At 41.5% G+C, this 27,501-nt stretch overlaps 1 protein-coding gene across 6 annotated transcripts; it reads left to right on the forward strand.

The window, feature by feature from the left end:
- The first annotated feature begins 694 nt into the window (after positions 1–694).
- LOC142366630 (beta-1,4-galactosyltransferase galt-1-like) lies at positions 695–27,277 on the forward strand. 6 transcript variants are annotated; one of them, XM_075448588.1, is made up of 6 exons: positions 695–1,412; positions 5,958–6,123; positions 7,634–8,235; positions 9,194–9,524; positions 9,959–10,134; positions 10,539–13,883. In XM_075448588.1, the coding sequence occupies exons 3-6, from the start codon at positions 7,640–7,642 to the stop codon at positions 10,753–10,755; spliced, it is 1,320 nt and encodes a 439-aa protein (XP_075304703.1). In that variant the 5' UTR covers positions 695–1,412; positions 5,958–6,123; positions 7,634–7,639; the 3' UTR covers positions 10,756–13,883. The 6 variants fall into 6 exon arrangements, with proteins under 6 accessions (XP_075304703.1, XP_075304702.1, XP_075304705.1 ...); XM_075448589.1 differs by lacking the exon at positions 695–1,412 and adding an exon at positions 2,538–2,600; XM_075448591.1 differs by lacking the exons at positions 695–1,412; positions 10,539–13,883 and adding exons at positions 2,893–2,986; positions 25,573–27,277.
- The last annotated feature ends 224 nt before the right edge of the window (positions 27,278–27,501 follow it).

The following is a 27,501-nucleotide window of genomic DNA, read 5'->3' on the forward strand; positions in this document are numbered from 1 at the left end:
AAATTTAATAAAGTGTTTTTAATGACAAAGCTAAAAGGCCGGCTATAAACATTAAAAGTCAAATAACAAAATTAAATCAGTGGGCTGAGGTCTCAGGGAAGGAATGCTACCGGATGTGTGTCTCTTACCTGGGGTGCAACACTACAATTGAAAGCCACCACAAACACGCTAAAAGTGCCCCAGTGTACTTGCATGCGAAAACGGAAGTGAGGTCCTCACCACAGTGCCTAGCCTCCCACCTGATGACACCCAGACCACACTGAAACTCAAAAAAAAAGGAAAAGTTAACAAACCCAATATCAAATCAATAAACCTAAAACACAAAGAACTACAAGTAAAACAAAAGTAAAACCAACCAAGTACAGCACAATAAAACAGCACTAACTATCAAAACAGCACAGCAGAACAGAACAACAGGTATAAACAAACTAATAAAAATCAAGCACAGCAGCAAGTGAACCTACAAAGACAAAACACATATTAGTAGGACAAAGGATTGCACCAAACAACATGATGAAACAGGGACCCTACTCACCACCTGAATTAGGTCACAACACAAGCTCAGCAAGAGGCTGAAGGGAGCCATTTTGAGGCTTTATATACAGGAATGGGGAGGAGCTAAAGGAGGTGCTTACAGGTTGACTTGAGTTATGTTTAAGACCTATTGGTCCACTACACAGGTTTCACTAATAGACATAGGTTAGCTATTCCGCTGAGAGAAACCTTCTTTATAAACTTCATCTGGACATTTCCTGCTGGAATGATGAATGTGCTTATTACGCTCGGGTATCAAAAGAATATGACTTCTTTTTGGTGTGCAGGCTTTGACACCGTGTTTATCTGCTAACAATTTATAATATAAATCACCCTAATACATAGGACAAACATAGTGATCATATATGTTTTGCATATAAAAGACGTCCTATTATTTTGATACCCGAATTAACTATCATCTCACCTGATAAAAGCTTTGAGGTAGCCTACTTTTTTCCTCCAATCAGTTTGCTGTTTTGACTTCCTTCCTCATCCGTGATGGGTGCACTGCCAGATGATGCGTTCTCAAACAAATCCAATGCTGTAGATAGCCTTGTGTATATAATGACAACTAAGGTCATTTTTACTGTAATGTCCAGACGAAGCGTATAAAGAATGTTTCTCGCAGTGGAATAGCTCTAAATGTTTGTAAACGACAATAACTCCAGATAACCTATGTCCATTCATGAAACCTGCAAAGAATGCTGCACCGATTTGAACCCGTAATACGTCTCTGGGATTGTTGCTATGAGAGACATATAGGCTGTTTATACAGCTGTGCGCTCTTGGAGCGCGCATGCACTTCTCGGTTGTTGTTCGTTATGCCGAAAATATAAAGCCGGAAGCAAGAATTGGGGAGGAAATAAGAATCAAGCGTGGTAAGTGAGAGACCATTATGTTTCACAGATATGACAAAAGTGAAATTTGCCCCGCCAGACAGACGTATAGAAATGCCTGGGCAGGTGGTAGTTAATAGGGAGCCAGTGAGTGAAGTAGCAGACGTCACACAGCAGTCATATTGTGTATCAAGGCAATTGTTAAAAGTAGACATTGGATTGTTAGTTCGGGGTGTTAGATATCTGGGATATGTGTCAAGATCGTGGAGTCTGACAGTAGTTTCGTGTCTCTGAAACAATAGGAATAGGAATATTTTAATAGGGACCAAATATAGTTTTTCTTTTTCCCTCAAGGTGCTTGGCTGAAATGCGGTCCATCTGAAAAACACGCCAGCGAGGCTGAGGGGATGATTTGAATATGCTGCCATTCACTCTCTGAAATGTGATATTGGTTACACTGTCGCTCTTTGGAGTTTGACTCGGTGAATCCGTTTTTGTTGCAAAACGTCCCTGTTGTAGGCTACTTCCTCTGTTGAGCACTTGCTCTAGTATCTTATTTGTACTGGTGTCGGGGTTCGTGTGTTTTCTATTCAAACAGAGATTATAGCTGGTTTACAATTAGTTGAAGGATTAGTCTGTTGAGATGCTTTGCTGGGGATGGTGTGCGGTGAAAGTGTACAATGATCTGCATCAACATTGGGCAGATTGCTGTGGTTTTTATCCATTTATTCATGAACTGCACCATGCGGAATAATAATACACCTGTTGGGAGTTGCCTACGAGCAACAAGTTCCTGAGCTTTTCTCCCCTGAAGGGCCAGAAGTTAGTCATCCAGCAAATTTTGCAATGGGCTATGAAGTCATGCTCATTAAACTTATGGAGAAAAATTTGATTTGATTTGATAGTTTGAAATGACCAGAGAGACTATTTAAAAAAAACAGATCTTTCTGTTTATACATTTGACAGATGCATTTATCCAAAGCGACTCACAAATAAGAATGTAACAATGCACCTAACATCAAAGCTAACAATAAGCTACATAGAAGTAAAAATGCACTAGGCAGGTGACAGTGTAGAAGTGTAAACGGAAGTACAAAAAAAAAGGGAGGGGGGGATTGAAGGAAATAGTGCAATAGGGATAGATAGATAGGGACACACCTGTTCTGGTAGTGCTCATTCCACCATCTTGAAGCGACTCATGAATAGAGTCTGGATTGTCTTGAGCGTGGTGTAAGTACCTGTTTGCTTCTTTTTGCTATCCACACTTTTTTTTTGGGGGGGGGGGGGGGGTTCATTTTAAAACATTCTGTTAAGTTCTTGTTCCTTCATTTTAGCAGTGATCTTATTGTTTTAGGTTGGGTTTTTTTTAAAAAAAATTCAAAGTGAGATTTTCTTCATTGCCCGTAATAGCATATTCCTAATTTTAATTTCTTTCTCCACCATGTCACAACTTGTTCTCTGTGCTTTGTTTACACACCGACTCACATTAGACTTCCATGCCCATGGCAGTGTGTTGTTGGTCTTACTTAGATAAAGTCTTAGTTCTGACCTGCCCACCTTCCACCTTTTAGTCCTACGTTTGGGTCCCCCGGCTTCTCCATGCATCATGCCCCATGGTCAGTTCTCTTTAAGTTTAGGGCTTGAAACACATTTCTGTGATAATATCTTTTCTTTTCTTTTTTTTTCTTAAATAACCAAATAAGTAAATGGAAGGAATGAAGAGATCTGGACATTGGCTATTTGGTACAAATAATGTCCAATGTGGTATGAAAATGATTTTTGGGGGGAAATGTGGTAACAGTTTCCAACAATGAAACTCTAATTATGATGAATTGTGTTGCATTTACGTCTTTTCTAACACACCAAAAAGCACTGCAGTCTTTTTTATTTTTTTTTTTCTAAGTCTAATTTACTGTGACTGGACTCTGAACATGAAGTAAGCCTGGGAGGGGAAAACCTGCAGCAAAACTCATTCCCACATTCCTCAAATGAAGAGCAAATCAACATGAACTCTTCAGAGAGATTTTAATGGAACAGAACAAAATCTGAAAAAGAGACAGGGTGGCATACGTTTGCCTCTCGTACTTAGCTATCCCAACATAAGTAAACTTGTGTAATATAGATCTAACGGGAGTGTGTATATATATATATATATATATATATATATATATGATAAGTTACTTTAAAGCCCTAACTGTCTGTGACTAAAACAAAACAAAGAATACAGCACTGACCTGTAAAACCAGTTGAAACTTGGCACACATACAATACATACAAAGTCAATGCAAAGACGCGAATTCGACCCGGTGGCGCGGATGACGGTTTTGAGGCGCCGCGAATGAAGTGAATACCGCCGCGCGAATAACAAGACGTGAATTCGCACGAGTTCAGAAAATCCAACTTTGGCGAAATATTCGCGTCACGATAGCCTATCAGCGTTGAGATTCTGGACGACAGTGACGTCATGCGTCCCGGGATCTTTTTAATTGATTTATCTGCCACTCACCGGAGACAGATGGACAGGCTCTCCGCAGCTGAAATGGAGTCGTGTCTGGGTCAGTGACATCATCCGGAGGTGCACTCAGCTCGGAGAATTTCACCGCCTTCTCCAGGAGTTGCGTCTGGATGACGGCCGCTTCCAGCGGTATTTCAGGCTCCGCAGCTGAAATGGAGCGCCTGTAGTTGGTGTCAGTTCCTACAGGCGCTCCATTTCAGCTGCGGAGCGCCTGCAGTTGGTGTCCTGCCGAGAGATCACGGCACCGATCCTCCCAAGCAGGTCATCAAACTGGGTCCTGTTGAGCCTGAAATACCGCTGGAAGCGGCCGTCATCCAGATGCAACTCCTGGAGAAGGCGGTGAAATTCTCTGAGCTGAGTGCACCCCCAGATGATGTCACTGACCCAGACACGATTGCGTGTGCGTTTCCGACGAATCTCGGACTGCCACAGCAGGTACAAGGACGCGATGGTACTTATATCAGCCATGGTTGATGAGAGAATGAAATGGATAGCCCCTTGAGCGAAAATTCGCTTGTTGTTTACTCGCGCGAGTAAATTCAACTACACCCGCGGCAAAACTCGCGCGAGTAACGCGATGCGAAAATTCGCACCGCGTCCGGTCTGAACGCACCATTCAGTACACTCATTCATCATGCCCAGACGCACAAAAAAGTCTCCTGCCGCCATGGTCCCACATCCATAGGAAGGCGGCCATTTTGGATGGAAAGTGCGTTTTCGTGCCATTTTTGACCGATTCCACGACTTGCATATGATTTAATGCTACAGACTTCAAACTTGGCAAGGTTACTCTTAAGACATAGGGGGAAACTTTTTCAAAACTTAAAGGGCGTGGGTGTGGCGATGCCTCAAAGTTTGATGACTCGCCATCACTCGCCACAAAAAATTAACTCGTTTATAACTCCCACATACATTATCCGATCTGTCCCAAACTTCACACGGTGAATGCTGGACCCAGTCTGAACGCGCACATATAATCATAGTGACATCCACCTATAGCACCACCTGCTGGGGGTTGGAAACATTTTTTTTTTCCACACCTCGCATTCGATCGAACTCCTACATATTTAATGCAAAAAGCTTCAAACTTGGCCAGGTTACTCTTAAGACATTGGGGGCAAAAATCATGGAGAAACCTTTTCAAACCTCAAAGGGTGTGGCCGTGGCCAGGCGGTGAAAATCGTGTGATGGCGTTTGTGGTTTGAAAGCCTTATCGTCATCGTAAGGTCATGAAACTTGGCACACATGTCCACCCTGACAACCTTGTACGTATGTAAAGGGTATCATGTGTGGGCAGAGCAAAATGGCTCAGTGGCGCCCCCTGGAAATGTTCAAAAACCCATCCGCATCGGGGTTATTATGTGCTCGTACGTACGCAGAGGGTATCGTGCGTGTGGGCAGAGCTGCGCGACTACGATTTCCAGCGCATGCCCCAACGTGCGCACATCTCGGTCCCGCTCAAGGCTGCTTGCAGCTTTCTAGTTTTCTTTATCATTACCCCATTTATGACAAGCAATATCTAAGTAATGGCAATGTTGTTAATGGCTTCACTTAAAGTTTTAAAGTAATTTAAACATAAACTATTTATATATAGAGATATATAAAAAGATATTTTATAAAAATATATTTATACATATATATTACACTGTCAGCTATAATGGTCTGTTTGTCATGAAACAGGGCACTAAATAAAAAGGAATCAATAACAGCTCCTATCTCCTCGGAGTTAAAGCCTACACACAGAGCAGAGGGAGAAATGATCATGTTCATTCCCTGAATTTAAACCCGCAAGGCTCTCAAATTTTGTGTTTACTGTTAAAGAAAATGGTGATCGGGTTAAAAAAAAATTAAAAAAATGGTGATCTTTCAGCTAAAGAATTGCGTTAATAGATTTTAAATGAAGGCCATGGGGAAAAGCAACCCATATGGCTTTTTTTTGGGGGGGGGGGGGTCGAGCCAAAGGTTCAGCTTCCCCCACCATGAGGCATAAGCTGATTTAGTCAGCTGATTTAGCAGAGTAGTGCCACAACACTGATTTTTTTTTTTCTTTATTCATATTCCTTACCATGAAGTAATGCCAACCAGATAGCAGCAGAAAGACAGACTGGGGCTCAGCACCCCTTGAGGGGATGGAAAGACCAAGGGAAATATGGAAAATCTACAGGGATTTTGCCACCTCTTTTCTGAAAGACTGACAGGACGACACTGAACACACTCATAGACAAAGGAGGAAAGGAGGTAAAAAAAAAAAAACAGTAGGGTATATTGGGTCAGCACAGGTAAAGAGTATCTTCACAGAGATGGAAAGTGAGCTTGCAGACATTTGAGTCAAATTATACAGTTTTTGTCACATCTGTCATTTTTGTTTAAGCCTGCATAGTGTTACATGCTGCACTTCAGTGTTATTAAAAATCCCACACAGGTCTGGTCTTGGTTATGACCAATACCTCTATTGGCGCAACAATAGAATTTTCCAAACTGACATAGGGAGTAAGAAATGTCAGCCGATATGGATTAATGATAAGGTCACTGTTAATTTGGCTTTCTAGCAAACCATTTAATTAATATCAGAAAAAAATGTGAACTCATTTACCAACAGCAATTTGTCTTTGTTACCACAGAAACCTTTAGTGCTAACACCCTACACTAAGATGGTGGAGATAAAACATATTTTAAAACAAGCAGAACTAGTTTCAGATCAAGTCGTGTGAGTAAGACTCTTTTCCTTTTAAAGTTTTACTTATCGGAACATCATAGAAAAAAGAAATACTAATAACTTACCAGGCCTCATTTTCAGGCAAACCTCAGTTTAGCAATTTATGACGTAACGTGTCATTATTAGATGAACAAAAAACTAAGCCAAAATGTAGAAGTGTGGAAAAAATCCAGCCCGTGGTTTAATATCTGCTGGAACCATCTTTAGTAGTAACTGTTTTGTCAGACATCATCAGTTTCTCACACTGTAGAGGAATTTTGACTCCCTTTTTGTAGCTTTGCTTCAGCTTATTAAGGTTGGTGGGCATTTGTTAATCCAAGCAAATAGTGTGTCCAACCAATCCAAGTGTGTCCGAGCGATGATGACAACATTTTTATGGAACGAGAAATCATTTTAAAAAAGACTTTCAAACCCCTGTGTCTGACGGAATCCCCCGAAAAGAAGCTATTTGGTGTGTTGCCTATTCAGCACATTGCAGTACCTTTAGTTGCTGTAGTCAAATAAATCATCAAGACATATGACTTTTACATGTCCATAAGATGATTAATGAACTCATAAAAGACGTCATCAGCTACAGAGCAAGATTTTGCCATTTTTTTGTAAATGAATTATCTGAGAGGGCAATATTGTGAAGGGCATGTATGTTTTTGTTTTTTTAAGTGACATAGAGGATTGTGTATCGAGTAAGCTGCTTGGACCGTGTAATGGGAACAGTTGTAATTATAAATGTAATAATGATTACTCCGCTTACTGTTGTAATGTACATACTCAAGTACTTACAGTTAGAAGTACCCTGAACTTAAAAATGATTTACTTACGATATTATAATAATACTGCACAGGGGTGTGCACAGTTCTATGATTCTATGATGTATAAAGAGAGGTTGCAATGGCTGTGCTGCTAACCCTCTGCTGAGTTGAGACAAACTTTTGCTAGAACTGATCTTCATTTAAGGATATTGCATGAACCCTATAGTTCTGCTTTAGTGTCATTCATTTGTTCCATCTAATGTTTAATCACTCCCTTTTTCAGGTTGAAATGGAAAGAACCAGTTACTTCAAAAATAAGCTTTTCTTCCTCATCACCACTTCACTCATCCTCATGCTCATCTTAGCTGTGAGAACACCCAGTATGAACAGGCCCATCCCAAAGCCTTTAGGAGCTCCAGCTCCTTGCCCATCATTGGTCTCTGAGGAGTCCATCACCCCACTCCAAAACACAGCGCACTTACTGGTGTCGGCCTACATGGACCAGAGAGTGGATGGTTTTGATGTACGCATCATTGGTATATTTAAGAGAGACTCCATCCAACCTCTTGACTGCTTTTTTTGCTGTTTATACCAGTTAAGTACATCAACTCCTGCAAGGATCTTACCACATTCAGATCACTTTGGATTCCCCTACGGCACCACAGACGTCCTGTGTCAGATTCCTCAGAGCTGCAATGCAACACATGTCACTCTTCTGACTCAGCCCACCCCAGTGAAGCCATTTAACCAGACCTGGCTTCCTATTAGGAACAAAAAGACCAGCGAATCAGAGGAGAGACGTTTTGACTTCACTGTCTGCATCTCGAGCCTATTTGGGGACTACAACAATGTCCTTCAGTATACGCAGGCTCTGGAGATGTACAGGTCAGCAAAGCAACACTTTAAATCAAAATGTTGAGCTTGTGGGAAAAAAAACGTAGAGATTGAATATATTGCTTATTTTAGGAAATTTAGTCAATATGGTTAGGATAGGAGGGGGGGGGAATTATTTGCACGTTGTTTTTTGGCTGTGCTCACCCTTGTTTTCTCGATAGCACTTTTAATCCATTTTAAGTACGTTCACTTGTCAAAGTGAACGTAGTGGTAGACTAAAGTCGACCACTTTAGTCTAGACTGGTAGTCAAAGGCTCTATACATTCCATTCTGGGCACATATTCCCCTATTTTGCTTGTCACATCGACTTTTACCTGCAGGGAACAAGGCGCACTTTAATGTGATCATTCAGTACTACTTGCAAAAAGAAAGAGAACCAAAACGTTTATATACAAAACAAAATAAAAGCTTCCAGTTTACAAAATCTTCTCCCTTGTCACAGATTCTGCAGATTAGCATAATAATATATTTATATAGAGGTTACATTACATGTCTATCAAAGGAGTATGAGGGCCCATTTATTTTATGCTCCTTCTTGACCATTGCATTCCTCTGAGGAACAGTTTTTACCACTGCTATCCCTAACCACAAGCCAGTCTTAGTCCAGACTGTTCTCATTTATGCTTCCATGATATTGGAAAGAGCTATGAAGTGCTTCCAGAAAAGGAGCATCCCTCTCTACCTACCAAGAATCTCTTGACTCATCTCTTTCTAGACTGTAACATGCATTGATAATCACTTGCTTTGTACAGCTGCACCTGCTCTGCTTGTACTCTTGTCATTTAACAAGGTCATTCTGCATAAAGAAATCTGCCAAAAGACTAAATGTAATTTTGTAGAAAATCAAGAGCATCTACGTATCTATTTTCCACCTAGTGATAACTTAAGTTAGTCAAACATGTTGTAACTTATTTTGGGATAAATGTATTAATCAATCTTTTTGTCCAAGGTTGCTTGGAGTGGACAGAGTGGTGATCTATAAAACCAGCTGTGGCCCCGAGCTCAGCCACCTTTTGGAGAGTTACAGCCAGGAGGGCTTTGTGGAAATAGTTCCATGGCCCATCAGTGAGCATCTGAATCCATCTCATGGCTGGCTTCACTCAGAACATGGAGGGGATGTGCACTACTTTGGCCAGCTCACTACACTTAACGAGTGCATTTACAGATCCATGCAGCGTTCGCGCTACGTTCTGTTGAATGACATAGATGAGATCATAATGCCATACCAACACGATAACCTGACGTCTCTGATGAACATGCTGCAACAACAGCATCCAAACGTAGGTTATTCTTGGAATGCATTTGTAAAAGAAAAATGTGACAAGTTTCCAAATTTTTTTATTCATAATTGATGAGGTTATACCAATCAGCCATAATATCACAATCACCAGTCTAATACTGACTTAGCCTCCTCCTGTAGCCACAACTGCTATGATCAGTCAGAGCCCAAACACAGAACACCTGAGGGTGTCCTGGAGCTTCTGGTACTGGGATGATAGCAATATATCCTTTGAACTCTATGGGGTCTTTGTGATTTTTGCTTGCTTTCCATGATCGCTGTAAAACCCTATCATATAAGCATCTTGGGAGTTTTGAGGCCAGGGGAACACCTCAGATTATTTGATGTGTTCTTTTATCTGTTATAGCTGATCGGTGTGTGTACATTCTGTATGCATTCTCTTTCCACCTTTCAAACTGTATTCTCCTTCTGTAGGTAGGAGAGTTCCTCATCGAGAACCACATCTTTCCCAAAATTCACTTTGAGCCAAGTGGGAGGTTTCACCTGAGACAGTGGAGCAGGGTGCCCGGTGTTAATATTCTGGAGCACATCTACAAAGAAGACCCAGACAGAACGATATACCACCCACATAAAATGATAATTCAGCCAAGGTAGGCCGAAGAGTTACACACCTAGAACACATTCACTGGTTTTTTTGACTCAATTATACATTGTACTTTTTCTTTTTAAATACTTCTTTAGGTTTTTAATAAAAAATACTATTCATATTAAAGTAAAACGATGTTTACATAAATTAAAACTATGTTAAATGACAATATCCAGCGGATTTCAGCTGCTAGTTTGGGGAGGGGCTGTGCCTGCCTGCAGGTGCTGTGGATGAAGTTGTCACCAGAGTGGGCTGCAAAGAGGGCGAAACTGGAAATTGCAAATTAATTTCTATGTAGATACTAAATTTTAGTGTCGATTAGTATCTGGCTATTGACTTACTTGCTCAACCCTATGAGGAACAAAATTCAAAAAGACAAACTGCACTAAACTTACCTCTGCATCACAGGTTGGTGGAGCAGACTTCAGTGCACGAAATTATCAAGACTCTTGGACAACGGTACAAAGTTCCACCAGAAGTGTGTCGGATGATTCATGTTCGTGTCCCCCTGCGTGGAGGGTTAACGATAGAGCAGCTTGTGATTGACAAAAGACTCTGGGACTTTCAGGAAAAACTGATTCACAATGTGAACAAGGTGCTGACAGAAGTGGGGCTGCTTCCGTAAGAGTGGCAGAGTTGATGAATGTACTTACCCTAACTGAACAGATTGAACCCGACGGTGAATGTGCATTTCTGATAACTATTTAGCCACTGCCACTATAATCCAAGCCCTGCTCAACTGTTAACAGCCAAGCTGTAAAAACTGCTTTTTAATCTAACCCCATTTTTAAGTAAATGACAGTGAATTTCCCCCCGCGATGGAGAATGCGTTGTTGTGCATCGCGTTTGTGCAACAAGCATGCTCATCACAAACAAAATGTAGAGGGACGTAGCTTCATTTTCCTCTTCGTTCGCCATTTTTGCGAATGCCTGAGTTTGTTGTTGTTGTTGGTGGTGGTGAAGCGGTCAACCGGAAGTGGCTCTATTAGCAATAGTTGAAATGGGTACAGCGCCACCTATCGTATCGGAGTATGACATGCTTTGTGACTATGATTCGATTCATTCACCGCCATATATCCAAGGATAATTACCCTTGCTCAAATAAGGAGCAACTCAGTCTTTTTAGCCTATAATCCGATCCTTTCAGTGCCATGTCTTGAACCCCACTGACTGTTCAAGCCATTTACCAGAGAGAGGTGATTACAAGCTGGTATGTCTGAGAATTCATACATAATTCACGTTTGAATTATTAGACAGGGGCAGATAGCCTTCTGGCAGCAGAGTTTCCCAGGCTTGCTGTTCTGGCTGACCAGGGCAAAGTGGCACAGATTGGTGTCTTCTCCTGGGAGAGACGTCTCTCTCACTGGCAGTGATTCTTCTTAAATCTGACTTAAAGAACAGGAAATCGGTTTAGGGATAGCCCCTAAACAAATTTGAAGACTAACACCAGTGTAACCATTTATCTGTGAGACACCACAGTTATGGCAGGGCTTGTTGGTCAAGTTTAGTTGTTTTTTTAAACATGTTTTCTCTTTGTCGCATTCTCAATGGGCAGTTCATACCGCCGGGGGAAAAGCCACAAGCAACTCCTCTAGCAGGCTGTATATTTACAGGCTGTATCTGCCATTTTCTCAGGAAAACACACTGTTTGTGGCACAAGATTAAAAAACCTACAGGGTAGCAGGCTTTCCCTGGGGAGATGGCTTAACATCGGGTTAGTTTACTTACATGAGCGCTTCACAAATGATGAGTCTCGAGCAGACTGTTGACGAAGAATCAGGAAGAAGTTGGTGAATAAGGTCCCATAGAGGATTAGGTAGATTTTTTTTTTCCCTATGGTAAGAATTGAATAGTTTTCAGGAAAATATGAGTTGTTAGAGGATTAGGAACTGCTGAAGCAGGACTTTAAATGATTGTAACTTTAAGTGATCCTCCAATTACCGTGATTTTCTACAAAAAAAGTCGAACTGGTCTGTTTCAAAGGTGTCACCCTCAATCCAATGTTGCTGGACAGTTCAATAGTCAGAAACTATGGATTTAGTTTAGTTTCGAAGTTTTGTCAAAGTTCAAATCTACATGACCCCCTTTTTAAAGTGACTACAACAAAACAAACATTTTCTTTTTTAATTTTGTTTAAAATTTAACAATGTATTCCTGACACAGTTAAAGCAAGACTGGATATGTTGTGAACTTGTTTCTGACTCGTTTTATATCGACCTTTGTTATATTCTCTGGCCTGAAACTGCCCTGAAGTGCCTCCCCTCCTCTGCTCTTCAAAAACTGCAATATGTTCAAAACTCGGCCGCCCGACTGCTCACTCACTCCCCCTCCAGAGAACACATCACTCCCATCCTTCATCAACTTCACTGGCTTCCAATAAAACAGCGAATCAACTTCAAGATCCTTCTCATCACCTACAAAGCCCTCAATAACCTTGCACCTCCATACCTTACAAACCTCCTCCACCCTTACTGCCCCACTCGACATCTCCGCTCCTCTGATGCAAACCTCCTCACTCCCATCACCAAGACCAAGTACCGCACCCTTGGGGACAGAGCGTTCTCCATCGCTGCCCCTACCCTTTGGAACTCCCTGCCCCCCGCCATCCGGAACTCCGATACACTCCCCTCGTTCAAAATCACCTACAACACGTGATAGAATGTTCCTCTCCCCCGCCATCTTCCAACCCCCCCCCCATGTGCCTAAAGTCTGTAACAGTGTTTTTCTCTCGTCTTTTTGTTTATATTGTCTTGTTTTTGTCTCTGCTTTCTGTTTGTTCCTTATGTAAAGCGTCTTTGAGCATTTGGAAAAGCGCTATATAAAACTTATATATTATTATTATTATTATTAAAGTCTGAAATATCACACTTCAAAATTCTGGTTTCCTGCCCAGAACACCGCTCTTTTACTTTACAGTGCCACGTAATGTACCAGCAACAAGATAAGAACACACTTCATCCATAATAAACAAAGTTTAAAAAGAAAAAATTGGGCAGAGAGAACCACGATTGCTCTGAGGAAGAAGAAATAAAGTATACAGGCAAGACGTGGAACAAAAATAAACATCACATTGGATTTTACTGCTGGAAAGAGAACACAGAGAAAAACAAGACAGCAGACTGGTGCAGAGTTAGCTTCATTGTTGCTATCGGTGAGTAATAACTGATCCCTGCTTTTGCTTCACTTGGCTTTGTTGGTCAAGTTGCTGACATGCTGGTTTCATTTCTTTATAAGTAAGCAGTCATGATCATTTCTCCCTCTGTGTAGGCTGTGAATCCGAGGAGACAGAAGCTGTGGTTGATCCCTAAAATGAAAACTATTGAAACATGTTTACATACTCCAGACATCTTCCTTAGTGCTCTGTAACATGACTATCAGGAAATGCTCATCCCAGTTGTTTTTCATCAGAAACGCAAACAAAATTCTAACCTTATTGTGATCATTCCTGCCTCACAGATGAAGCCTCATTTAGCATCTGGTAATGACTGATAGCCGTCTCTGGACTCATGGTCCACAGGTTTTTGTGTTTCTTATGTGTTTTCCTTTTATTCTTGATGTTTTCTGTATTAGTTTGGTGATACTTTGTCCTTTGGTTAATTTGTGCTATCTTTCCTTTGTTGTCTGATATTGAGTCAGTCAGGTCTTCTGTTGTTTCCTCTTTTGTTTTCGTTTTAGTTACTTACCTTTATTAGTTTTTGCTTGTCCTGCCTAAGCAGCAACTTCAGTCGTTTCAATAAAGCCACCTAGACCATCTCTGCCTTTCTTCGCGTCCTCCCTCTGAAAGACCTGCGTTTGGGTCCTAACCTCAGTGAAACTCAAAGCCTGACATATTGACTGAGATTGTGATCTACTGAGACGCAGATACAGAACCCATCTTGGCTTTTTTTTCTCTCTCTTTTGATACCCATCAACCTGGATTTAAAATGGATTTGTTTGAGATTTTATACAGCGGGAGACCGTATAAAACGTACAAGCAACACAGCTGTGTGCAGATGGGTTGCATGGGATGGGATGTATGCTGTGTTTTGCAAAAGCATGATCAAAATGTTTGTCATTTTTTTGTATTTATCTTTATATTTAAGTATGTACTTTGACTGGTGAGACCAAAGACATTTTCTGCCCTGGCTGAACAATAAAGTTCTTCTATAGTTTTGTGTTTCACACAACTTGGTCCAAATTAGTCAGGAATCTTTTCCTCAAATTAGGCCATTTTTTAGAAAAGTCACTGAGGCAATGATTCATAGTTTTCTCATTAAGGTGCAAATAGATTTTTTTTTTTTTTTAAAGAAAGTAGTTTATACATATGTATTCACTCCTTTAATGATCAAGCGATAAGACATTAATTCAAGGTCGTTAAAATGTCAAAGCGGTGAATACCTTTGCAAGGCGTTTGGCCATAAATAACCCTGTCTCCTGGGATGATTGAGCTTTTTGCTGAGGTGTAGGAGGAGTTCAGCACTATATTGGCACTTGCACTCGAGTCTCTGTTTTCTTCTCACCAAGGCCTGTGTTGGCTTCTGTGTGAGTCCGGCATGATGTCGCACAAACTGCTTGTGCAGCTGATGTCTCTGCAGTCCGTGCAACTCAAGTCACATCACTCATCCGATGTTCCTGCATAAGAACCTGTACCATGGTCAGCTCTCTTCTCAAGTTCCCGCTTTTGAGTCCACTGACACCTTCACACAAGAACATGCAGAGGACTCGGCTTGCATACTAGCAGCAGAGCCCGAAGCAAAAAAAGTCTGCACTTCCTTAACTGTCAGCAGCCCACTTCTTCCAGAGCCAGCAGACGCTGAAGCTCCAGCAGACGTTGCTGAAGCTCTCTTCTGAGGAGGCAGAGACAGTAAAGTAAATAAAATATATTTATTGAAAATAATATTTATGAATAAAACTTAAGTAAAGCTGCTGCTGCGAAGAAACAAGAGAAAAGGGTTAAACAAGACGAATTTAGTAAAGTGTTTTTATTAACAGAAAGCTAAAAGGCTGGCTATAACAATATTAAAAGCCAAATGACTTCGTCTTTTGGTCTGACGCTAGATTTTCTGCTCCCGTCTCATAACGACATGTACACGTTGCTCCAGATTTGGTAAAAACACAAGAACAAATAATTACTTTTCATATTCTGTTGAAAGTAATGAAAGGTATTTTATTGTGGTTCGCTCCGTGTTTTGTGTAATTTGTATGTCACATGCATGACTGTCACTGAGAGATGTGGAAGATAGGCTGCTAGCAGACAGAGCTCAAACTTAGCGCCCTTGGAGGCAGAAGGAGGTAGGAGGAGACAAATGGTGTATTTATCAAAATGAGTGATTTATTTAATTTAATACAAAGGGAAATTGTCATTATTATATTATTTTCAGTTAGAGCTGTGACTCATTAGTGAATTAACTCATGAGTTAATTTCGTGTAAAATTCATTACTTACGTTTACTAAAAATGATTCATTTAAGTTTAAAATGAAATTAAAAGAAATAAGAACAATAGATAGAATCAGATAGAATCAGTAGTTAAAATATGATTAAGTTTTGAAACTCAAGCTTCAGATTTGGAGCTTTATTCAAATGCAGCTGAAAATAGGTGTGTTTTCAACCTGGACTTAAATACACTGAGTGTTTCAGCTGGTCTGAGGCTTTCTGGGAGTTTGTTCCAGACATGTGGAGCATAGAAGCTGAACGCAGCTTCTCCATGTCTGGTTCTGACTCTGGGAACTGATAGAAGACCGGATCCAGATGACCTGAGGGGTCTGGAAGGTTCATACTGGGTCAGGAGGTCACTGATGTATTTTGGTCCTGGACCATTCAGAGCTTTATAGACCAGCATCAGAACTTTAAAGTATATCCTCTGATGGACAAGCAGCCAGTGTAAAGACCTCAGCGCTGGACTGATGTAGTCCACTTTTTTGGTCTCAGTGAGGACTCGCGCAGCAGAGTTCTGAATAAACTGCAGTTGTCTAACTGACTTTTTAGGTAGACCTGTAAAGATGCTGTTACAGTAATCAAGCCTACTAAAGATGAATGCATGGACTAGTGAAAAGAAGTTCTAACTCAAAGGTCACAACAATAAGGCCTAAAAAAAAAAAAAAGTTTGGTTCCTGTTGGTTGTCAGTTGATGTCATGGGTAGGTTGAGAATTTATTTTATTTATTTATTTTTTTTTTTTTTTTCCAGTGGCAGCGAGTGATAGGTAGATTTTTTTTTTATTATTACAGCAGCAATGGATACTCCCAGCATGTTACACACACACACATTTTATATGAAGAAAATATGCAGTCAATACAACCTGGACCATTGGCATTGAAGACATCTCAAGCAATATTTATTTCATAAATAAATGTAATAGTTTAGTTAAAGTGTCACTCTGGTGTTCTGCGACTCATAGCCCTGTTGTCCAACATTACTGCCTCCTATTAGTAGGAAACATATAATCATTGTTATTTTTAGATCATTATCATAGATCTATCTATAATAGGATAATTCCTGCCATGTTTAACCCATATCATTTTCCTGAGGGTCTCCCAGTGTTGGGGTGACCCTTTAATCTGATTAAAATCTATCTGACCAAACTGCGGTCTAGATCTCCACAGAACGTCAGAAGTAGCCTAGTGTTTTTGTCTCTCATGTGTGTAATTATAAAAAGTGTAATGAAATTGATTTATTTAAGAGGGTAGCACATTTTGATAGTCCAATAACACCCTGTCAAATAATGCTCCCCCTTCTCAATGCATTCTTGTAAGATGACTTATCACCTCACTGCTACTGTAGGATGAATGGTGGCATGTTCATAACATTTTCTAATCAATATTTAAGAGGGTAGCACATTTTGATAATCCAATAACACGCTGTCAAATAATGCTCCCCCTTCTCAATAAATTCATGACAATGATGGAGCAGAGTCACCTAAACAGACAGAAGTGTTCCAAATACAAAACTCAAATGGTGAATGACACCCCATTTGTGCATGTTAAGCTAACTGCTTGTTAATACGATGAGTGTTTTATTACTTTGCATGTCTTCCAAAAGAGAAAATAATCAGACGCAGGGTAGCAAAACATTATGGGCGTGAAAACGAAACTTAGAAAATCGTCTCGCCGCATGCGCAAAACCACAAAGTAGCAATTCTCGACAAGTAGGAGAAACACCAGCTGCTGACGCAAATGAACAAGTGCACTGCTTGACTTCTTCAAGGACATTTTCGAAAGATTTCCTACCCAATCTTACAATTTTGTTTGTCACGCTATTGCATGGACAAACAATGGCGACCACGCATATATCAATCTTTCTCCCGCAACCATATAACACGCGCTACCTATCCAGTCTGCATGCAGATCTCACGTGAAGTCGTTGTTTTCACGAGAGCATGCGCTCATCAGAGCATGTGAACGGAGCGGAGCGCAGCGCAATTCCCGCTCCCCGCTCAGGAGGATGTTCGCTCATTCGCTCCCCCGCTCAAAGTTGCGCCAGGACGCTACGCTCAAAACTCGCTCCGCGCTCACCTTAATTTTCCTGCTGCTCGGGCGAAATCGCTCCACGCTCGCTCAAATTTGCAGGAGAAGGAATTTTCTGACATTTTTACTTCATGTAATTATGACAGGGCCCTGGGACACACGGCGTTTGATTTAATGATGTGACCGGTGTATAGTCTTATTTAACTGGCTGTTAAATTATCGCCACTCTGACGTACAAAATATAATGTTTAGAAAATGTTGGGCGCCAGGTAGAAAACTACCACGTCAGGACGTGGAAGGAAGCCCACCAGATTACTCAGCTTAAATATGCATCACACGACACAGCAAAGAGAGAGCCCAGGCTGGGCTAGGCAGGAGGAGGGACAGGCGTGTGTGTGTGTGTGTGTGTGTGTGCAGAGGAAACGAGGGTCACGGTTAGAACTAGCACCTGAGCAGTCAGCTTAATTCAGACAATCAGAAAGGGGAATATGTCTTCACGGTACCTGACCTGTTCCGAGCGTTCCCGTGTCCCAAAACTCCAGATGAAATCCACGCTCGATAGCGTTTGTAGGCCCTACAGTTCGGGCGTTTCCCTTTTTATTATCCGCACTCTCTCTGCAACTAATGCTAGCTCCGCCACACATTGAACACACCATTGCGCCCTCGACTTGAATTGCTCACTTCCTCATTTACTACGGGTGACAAGGCCCGCGTGGCTGCTTGTCCCCAGCTGTGAACGTAACATCTCGCTCCATTCATGTTGCCCCGCGTGTACACTAGACTACATTAAATCAAAAATGTCATTTTACAAATTTTATAATCCGACATGTTTAATTGACGTTGTGAGCGCATCGGAGCGAACTGGAGCGGAGCGAAATCCTCGCTCCGGCTTTTGAACTGACCACCGCTCTGCGCTCTCACCATATTTCACCGCTCCGCTCCACCGTCCGCTCCACGCTCCGCTCCGTTCACATGCTCTGGCGCTCATCCTTGTACAGGATGAACAGGTGCTGTACAAAAATGTAATTATAGTTTGCATTAAAAAAAATGTATTTGTGTTCTTTTTCTTTTTTCTTCCCTAAGCTCATAAAATAATTTGGGTCGCACGTAAATTGACAGGGTCGGTCGGAAACCGGAACCAAAAAAATTTTTTTTTTAGGCCTAAGGATCAATGGAAATATGTGTCCCTGTATAGGTCCCTCACTGTTTCAGGAGAAACTGAGTCCTTTCAGGCATTGGAACCTCCAGGGACTCAAGGAAGAAAAGACTTGAGCCTGAAAAGTTGTTCACAAGACAAAATGTATCAAATATGAAGTATACTATCAAATATGAGATGGCTCTGTCAGAAGTCAGCCATGTTGCCTGAGAACTTTAAGTAATGAACCTGTATTTAATTTGGCCAAAGGTCATTTCTATCCGTGCTCTTGTTTTAGCATGTGCATGGTGGAATTTCCTCTCTGCACTTGTTCCTGGATCAGGATATGGCGTGAGAAGGTACGGCCAGCATGCATATTCTCTGTCCCCAAGCAGGACACCATTGAACTCTCCTGCAGAATAAGAGAAATGTTGAATGGATATACATGTGTTAAGACTTTAGGCAATTTGATGCAATATGTGCCTTATATGGCTATCTATAATAAAGTATGACGAGCACTTTAAATTCCTTAAGATGACCTCTACACCTGACCTCTCATTAGATGATCAAAATTATGCCTATGCTACACCTTACTTCAAAAGTACACTACTTCGGGGAAGTAAAATTCTCACGCCTTGTGCAAACCTCTGTGCCAGTGAGGATGCTCGGAAGATCCTAGAATCATGAACTGATCCCGGCCATTTAGCCTCAATGTTGGAAATGAAATGACCTCCATCACAGATCATCTGTATGCACGGAGGATAGGAGTCAATGATAAGGTTTCACAGGGCATAAATGTAACATGACTTAGGCTACGTGCCCACGACAACGGTAACGACAGATAAACGCAGAAATTTTCGACAGATGTGCCTAGGCGTTTTTAGGAGTTCAAAACGGAGAAAACGCAAACGCCCTCCAGAGTGGAGATCTTGAAAACGATCCATCCTCTCGTCGCCGTAGGAACAGTTCAAAACGCAGAAGTGCGTTTTTTGCACACTTTAAGTGGGTAGTTCTCCATGAACGACTCCCATATCTCACTATATTTATTTTGGACACTCTCCCAATCAGGGTTGGGGAGTAACGGATTACATGTAACGGCGTTACGGTAAAAGGATACAAAATAAAAGTAACTGTAATCCGTTACAGTACAAGCAAAAACGATGTACTCAGATTACATTTACATTCAGTGAGAATGGGGGTTACTTAACAGGATTACAATTTGTGCGAGGTTGCAGTGACAGAAGTACAGAGCGGCAGGTCGGACTGGGGAAAAAAATCGGCCCTGGCAATTTTCCCCGGGACCAGCCCCCCCTCAGTATAAATTAATATCGCCAATCTAATTAAATAAAAATAAAAAAACGAGCACAGACCGCTCATACAGTCAATGGCATGTACCCATAGAAAAAATACACACACACACATCACACAACCTGACTATCGACTGCTAACAACCATGATCAGTAACCTACACAAACCCAGACACATAATGGCTCGGCGGCCAGCAATCGGATAAACCAATGAAGTGAATCAATCCTGTGAAAGAATGAAAACAAGTGAATGAAACCTGCACTCACCCATTATGAAGTTAACTCTGCCAGCCCCATACTCTTGCCCCTGCTCAGCCAACTCCTTGACGTCGGGTATGGTTGGTAACGTTACGGCGGCTAGCATTAGCAACGAGGCTGCTAGGCTTGCTAAATCGGTAAGCATTAGGCTACTGAAGAAAGCTAGTCTTTTTAGCTACGTTATATTATCATCTTTCTTCTCGGCTATAAGTTAACCTTTCTTTACGGCCACTGGCCCTAACCTGACGCGCTAGCTGTCAAATCACCTGGAAGTTTTCACCGGAAGTACAGGCGCACACACACAAGCAAGGGTGTGCAAAGAAAAATAAAATGTGATGTAAAAGTCTTACTTTGCTGATTTATTACTAAAGTAGAGCACTTCATTGTCATTGCACATGTATTAATGAAATGCAGTTTGGCATCTTATCAAGTGTAACGCGTGCAGATTGTATAGCATGCAGTATTTAGAGATAAAATGCAGTTATTTACAGCTAGTGTAAGGAAAGATGGTTAATAGATATGTGCAGAATAGATCAATTACCTAGGGAAATGCATGTATGTGCAGAGAATGTATAATGTAGTTATGGCAGTACAATGAAAAGAAAAATATCATGGTATAAATAAATGTGATAAATACAGATGGAATCATACAGATAATATACAGATTATCCTATACCATAAATAGGTAAAAGTAATCCAAAAGTAATTAGTTACATTACTTTTTAAAAGTAATCCAAAAAGTTACACTACAATTACATTTTAAACAAGGTAACTTGTAACTGTAACGGATTACATTTTTAAAGTAACTTACCCAACACTGCTCCCAATCCACATTATCCACTGCCTTCCTGGCTTTGTAGTTCAGTGTCGTGTTCAGGAGCAACTGGACCTCATCATCTGTCCAAACAAAGTTTGAAGGCGTACTGTTGTTGCCGCCGCGCTTCGCCATTTTCTTCCACCTGACGCGGAGGAAGTAGCCACAAAACAGGCATTTCTCATATTTATTAATATAACAATATAACTCATATAACAATACCAAAGGTATTGTTGCTACTGCCACCTACGTCCGGGGCGTGCATACTACATCGGCACACTGCGAGTTTTATACGTTTTCCCTGTTCCCATGGGTAGACAGATATCCACCCCAAGACGCTCGTGAGAACGCAGATAAATTGTGGAGGAAAAAAACGGACATCTGCGTTTATGCTTCAGAGCGTTGTCGTGGGCACGTAGCCTCAGCATTACTCAAAGGGGTTGATGTGGTGTTTTTCAAAATGAGAAATCCAGTTCAGAGTTTATGGACAATTATCCCCAAGTGTACCTGTACATTTAGGATATGGAAAAATGTTCGGTTTACATAGTCAGCCTCCACGGGTCCAGCAGGGGCCTGGATGTGTACATGGGTACAGTGTGGTGCACCGATAATATTAGGGAAGCCTGAGGTAGATGTAGCCTGAGGTAGATGTAGCCTGGCTGACGCGTCCACAATCTCGATGAGATGGTGGTCTGGGAACTAGGTGTGCATTTTCTCGTATTTGAGGCGTGGTTTACGAACGCCTAGAGCCATTTATTGGGCCCTACGAATGTCTATCAAATGACGTCAGGTATTTCCCATGCTGCTTTGCGCGCGATTCATAGCCAATTGTATCACTTATACCAGATGACGACAGAAATTCGACGAGGAAGAAGAAAAAAATGGAAAATAAAAGTAAACTTGCGCTCTAAGCTACTTAAATTGACAACAAAGTAGGCCTATATGCTATATTCTACATGAATTTTTATGTTGTAGAGTTGTGAATTTATTTTAATAATGGAGAAATTGAGCAGCTGTAGTGCTCTCAACACTGACGGCATAATTCACTTTCTTATATGTGTTCTGTTATCTGTTATGTTGTTGGTCCATCGTCTTTAATGTTATGATGCATTTAATAGTTGCGATCTCTTTAAGAGATCCGGTGACGTTTCATGATAACAGCTGTTCTGTTGATGCGCGAGATGTCAGTTGGAACTGTCAGTTTTTGTCAGTTGGAACTGTGAGTTTTTGGTCAGTTAATAAACGCGACTCACAGAGTCTTAATGTGAGAAGTTTTTGGCTCATCTTTTCGCCTAAAGACAACTTCCACACAGCCTTGCTTTGTTGTCTACAGTAGTAGATCAACCCTCATCTTACTTTGAAGCTCCCAGAAGTGACGTCGACGTAGCTTTAGCAGCAGAAAAGCTATCAGGCTTGTATTGATAATAATAAACTCCTGGACTATGTACAAACTTCCAAATGCATCGTTTTGTGAGTACAGACCATATTTGTACTACTGTAGAAGTTTGGTTTCATGACATGTGATTTTAGTGTGGTCATTTTGGAGATACTGCCAGGGTCCGTTAGCGCTTGTACTAAGCTATTCGGGATAACTCGGTAACTCAGCTGATGTTCAGCCAATATCGTAAAAACTTCGGGTGGGCTACTTGGCTGGATGTCACGGTTCAAATGACCCTAGGGTGAATCTACCCCGAAACACTTTCTAAGGCTGCATTGAACGGTAACGTTGTGTCCGCTGTCATGTTGAATTAACACTCTACAAGCTTCGGTGTAGCGCATAGACGTCGTCATCGTCTTGCTGCCCCCCCCCCCCCCCCCCCCCCCCCCCCCGTTCTGTGATTGGTTCCCAAACTCTGGCAAAAATAAGGGCGGTGGTTTCCAGGCTGACTTTGCAGTGAGAATGAAATCGAGCGCAAAGCAGCATGGGAATTCCCAGGCTGAGGTAGATGATGAACTCAATACAAATACTTCAGCCAGTAGGTTGTTTTACATTATCAGCTACGTAACTGTGTAACTGTGGAGCAGCAGCCTGAAAGGACAGAGGTCAAAATTCTTCTGTACACATGCCATCCACAATCTTGCCCCCCCCATTTTTTAATTCCTGTATTTTTATCTAATATCTTGTTTGTACAGTGTCCTTGACTGTTTTGAAAGGAGCTGTCAATAATTTGTATCATTAACATTATTACCTATCCTCCATTTTTCTGAGTCTGGTCCTATGTGGGTGTAGATCGGATGTTTGTTAGGTGTTGATTAGTTTTAATGAATACCATGTTCTTTCTCATTTAATTTCATGCTCACGTGTGTATAGTTGCGTTTCTTTAGTTGCACTGGCACGGACTGATTGATTTTTTGAGACAGTGAAAGTGGTGATATGATAACCACAGTTTTTGCTTCGTTTTTTAGACAAGACATGAGTTGCGGGAGCGCAGAATTCTAGGTGAACATTTCTTTCCGGAGTCCGTTTCAGCCGGTCGGACATTTTTTGAGATGCAGCCAAGCTAAGCTTCAACTTTAGCCTGCGCGGGACCAGTGTTGTTTTCGTCAACGATGACGATGACGAAATCATTTCGTTGACGCCACTTTTTTTCATGACGATAACGAGACGGTGACGAGATAAACATATCTCTCTGATGACGAAAACATGACGAGACGTGATTGAGTTTTCGTTGACGAGACGCAAATGGACGAAAATGTTAGTGGGTGATCTGTCAGACGTTTAAAAGGCATGACATTTCTGCTTATTGTGTGTGTCAATTAAAACCTAAAAAGTATCTGCTGCTGCCTACAGTAAGGCTGCTGCATTCTGTCCTTGTTTGGTCACGCCCACCACCTGGCGTACAGCGCTCAACGTGCTCAAGACGTCACACTGTTTTTACTCATCAGACAATGGACCATGATGGCGGCGGCAGTTTCAACTCAAGGGCTCGGAGGTCACAAACACAGAGACGACATATGGGTATATTTTAAATATAACCAGAGAGTCTCTATTATGAGGAGAGGGAAAACTGGCGGCTATTTCCGGGTGGTACTGCACTCTAGGGGCGCCAACGAAGCAGTGCAATGCACGCCGAACTCTATGGTGGTACTATGAAATCCACCTTAAATCCAGCCATTGCTTTGGATATAATTTTTTTGTATTTTTTCATTTTATTTTTCCTAAAGGCAGGATAAATTATCCTTTCAAACGGCACTTGGTTTGATTTTTTTAGACTCACTAGATTTGTTTAAAATACACATTTATTGTCAGTATTGCATTCCGAGTGACGTCACGCATGTGGCATCACTTTACGGCATGGTCAGTCCTAGCGCTGAGCTAGCAGAGAGGGGTTAGCTCAAATAGTTACAGATTTCAGCACAGCCCTTTTACATACTCTCTGACTAGCCTCTGGATTAGCTTTGGTTGTTGTTAGCAGCACCAGGTTAGCACTCTGGCACAGTGGACGAGTGCCGTAAAGCAGCCGGTCGTAACCTGCCGTGCGTTCTTCAGATTCCGTTAGCTAGATGCTAGCGGATACTGACTCGCAAATGCCAGACCTGTAAGAAAACAGAAAGCTATAACTCCCAGGTTATTGTACTTTCGATATAAATCCACATCACTCTGTCAGAAATCACAGTATTATTTTCAGGTTTCAGCCGCTAGCGGGGACATTTTTTGAGTTATTAGCGCCAGCCCTATGGAAAATGGTCATTCTGCACTCGCTCGCCAGCGCCCCCAGAGAAAATCAATTGAACTGCGGCCAAATTTTTTATAATGGGGCGAATAGGAAGTGGAACGGCTGTCTGTAAAGGGGCTGTGATATAACCCAGCAGATAATAAAACAGAGTGTATTGTGAAGGAAGACGGTGACAAATGTTGCCAAAAAGTAGGCGGAAAAAATACGACCAATCTTAAGCGGCACTTTAAGGCTTGCCACAAGGATAATCGATCAACTTCATAGTAGGCTAATACATTAGTACGTTTTCCACATACACCTGGCGCAAATGGGCTGCTAACTTCAGGCTAAAGTTAGCTTTTGTTACGCTAACGTCAATTCATTATGTGTGTGTTACTTTAGCAGCATGTTTAGCCATGTTTACATTCAGTGAGGTGTGGCTATCTCTTTGTGTGTACGTTCTGTCAGCACGTAACTTGATATGTTAAACAGGTCGAGTTACTGTTATACGTAGAGTCTGCTAGCTTTTGCCTAAAAGGCACAAGTGACGTTGTGCAGCCAGGACCTGTGCGTTTAGTGCGCTTACAGTAAAGTTGGGACACAAGCACAGTACAGAATGAAAAATCAGAAAGCTTTAGTACAGGGTCAGTTAATAAGCTATGTATTTTTGTTCTGCTTGTTTGATAGTTAAGACCATACTATTTTATGGTGTAGTATTTTTATGGTATACATTTGATTGTTTTGTATTCACCTGTAAATCTTTACAGGAGGTGTACGTTGTATACAGAGAAAGAGTAATTGTATCCCTTCTTTGTTTTTTCCTCAACCAGATCCCAGAGACCAAAACTACTAAAGAGAAACCTGGGGTCCGTTTCACGTAGCAGGTTCAACCAACTCTGAGTCTATTCCTGATCTCTGAGTTGATCTACTCTGAGATAGAAAACCCTGAGTTTTCGGTTCCACAAACGCTGATTTGAGTGAGGTTAATCAACTCTGAGTAAGTTCAGAGTTTAGTGCGTGCACCACAACTTTAAAAAGCCAGCATCAATGGAGCCCCGATTCGACGAGTCACCTTGGCAACGGGGAAGAGGAGGGGCTACGTTTTTCACCAACCTCGAATTAGAAATCTTAATGCGCTCATGCGGCGAGTTTCAATACGTTTTTAGAAATAAGTGCAACACCGTTGCAGCAGCAAAAGTGTAAGTTTAAATGTAGTCCTTTGCAATCCCAATAATATTACAGGGAAACTGCTTGAATGGTAGCCCATTCATTTATTTCATTTAGGTGCAATCCCGCAGGGGAGAAGCGCTCTTGGCGTCAGCAGTTTAAGATGAAATATAAAAACATTGTTCAAACAGGTGAGACCTCGGCATGGAGGTACCTCATTCTGATCATGTTTTACACTGTAAAATAAATATTAAGTGGCTATTTGACTGTGCAGTTATTTTATTCCCAACATAATGCTGTTTTCACACACATAAACTATGTCTTCTCATCTATATCATCCATCCATCCATTATCTATACACCGCTGAATCCGTCGGTCGGGTCGCGGGGGGGCAGGAGCCTATCCCAGCGGTCAATGGGCAAGAGGCGGGGTACACTCTGGACAGGCCGCCAGTCCATCACAGGGCCACATAGAGACAAACGAGACAAACAACCATACACACTCACAGTCACTCCGAAGGACAATTTAGAGTCATCATCTATATCATGTTCTGTTAAATAATTAAGCCTATTTAAACTAACACAGACTTCTACTGAGCCAACAGAAATAAGGCAGATGCCCGTAAAACGGGTGGTGGCCACCACCTAACGGGAGGGCAGTGGCTGAGAGAATCCCCGGAGGGAATCCACCCCCAAGACACGAGTGCCTTTATAAAATATAATAGGCCTATATATGTCTTTTTTAAGCCTATTCATACAAATATTTATTTGTCTTTTATGTCTTTTTTTTCTTTTGTCCCAACACATTCTGATGGTGCCGCTCAAAAAGATAATTGTCTGTAAATGCAAAAATCTATGCGCGGTCTGATAACCATCTCCGACGAATATTTATTTCTCTGCGCGATAATGCTGCACCTTCATCCACGGGATCATTGTCAAAAGGACATGTTCGTGAAAAAAGTTGCCTCCTACTGTGCCTAATGGACTTCTAGAAGTAGAAGAACTCGCTCTGCTGACTGAATGAATGAGGAAATCAAATGGCGTGTGTGGCTGAAAGAGGGCGGAGACAGAAAGAAACTCAAGGTTTCTTGAATAAAACCTGGTCCCGACCAGGTTAGGTTCAGAGAGTCTGTTACTATGGTAACTGACCGAGAGGTTAAGTTACCTCTCTTTGTGAAACAGGCTAGAGTTACCCCTCTTTCTCGGGGTTGAGTTACCTCCCTTTGTGAAACGGAAAACTCAGGGTTTCCCTCATTTCAGGGTTAACCTACTCAGAGTTTTCACTAAACCTGCTACGTGAAACGGACCTCTGGTGGTCCAAATAAAACAGCGCACCATCTATCCTAGCATATTTACATCTATCCTCATTTTTTTGGGGCATGTGTATGTTCATTGTACTTTAATTCTGAGAAATAAAGCCACAATTGCTGAAGTAGAATGTTTTTGTTTTTTGGCTTTTTTGGAGTAATGAACATTGATTCCACTGTTACCACTTTATCTGTGTGTAATACATAATCCTTAGATCAGAAATTTGCCGTTGGGTGGAAACCTTATATGTCTAAAACCATTCCTTTATTATTGTTATTATTTGTG

This window comes from Odontesthes bonariensis, chromosome 17 (genome assembly GCF_027942865.1).
Source record: "Odontesthes bonariensis isolate fOdoBon6 chromosome 17, fOdoBon6.hap1, whole genome shotgun sequence".
NCBI classification, from domain to species: Eukaryota; Metazoa; Chordata; class Actinopteri; order Atheriniformes; family Atherinopsidae; genus Odontesthes; species Odontesthes bonariensis.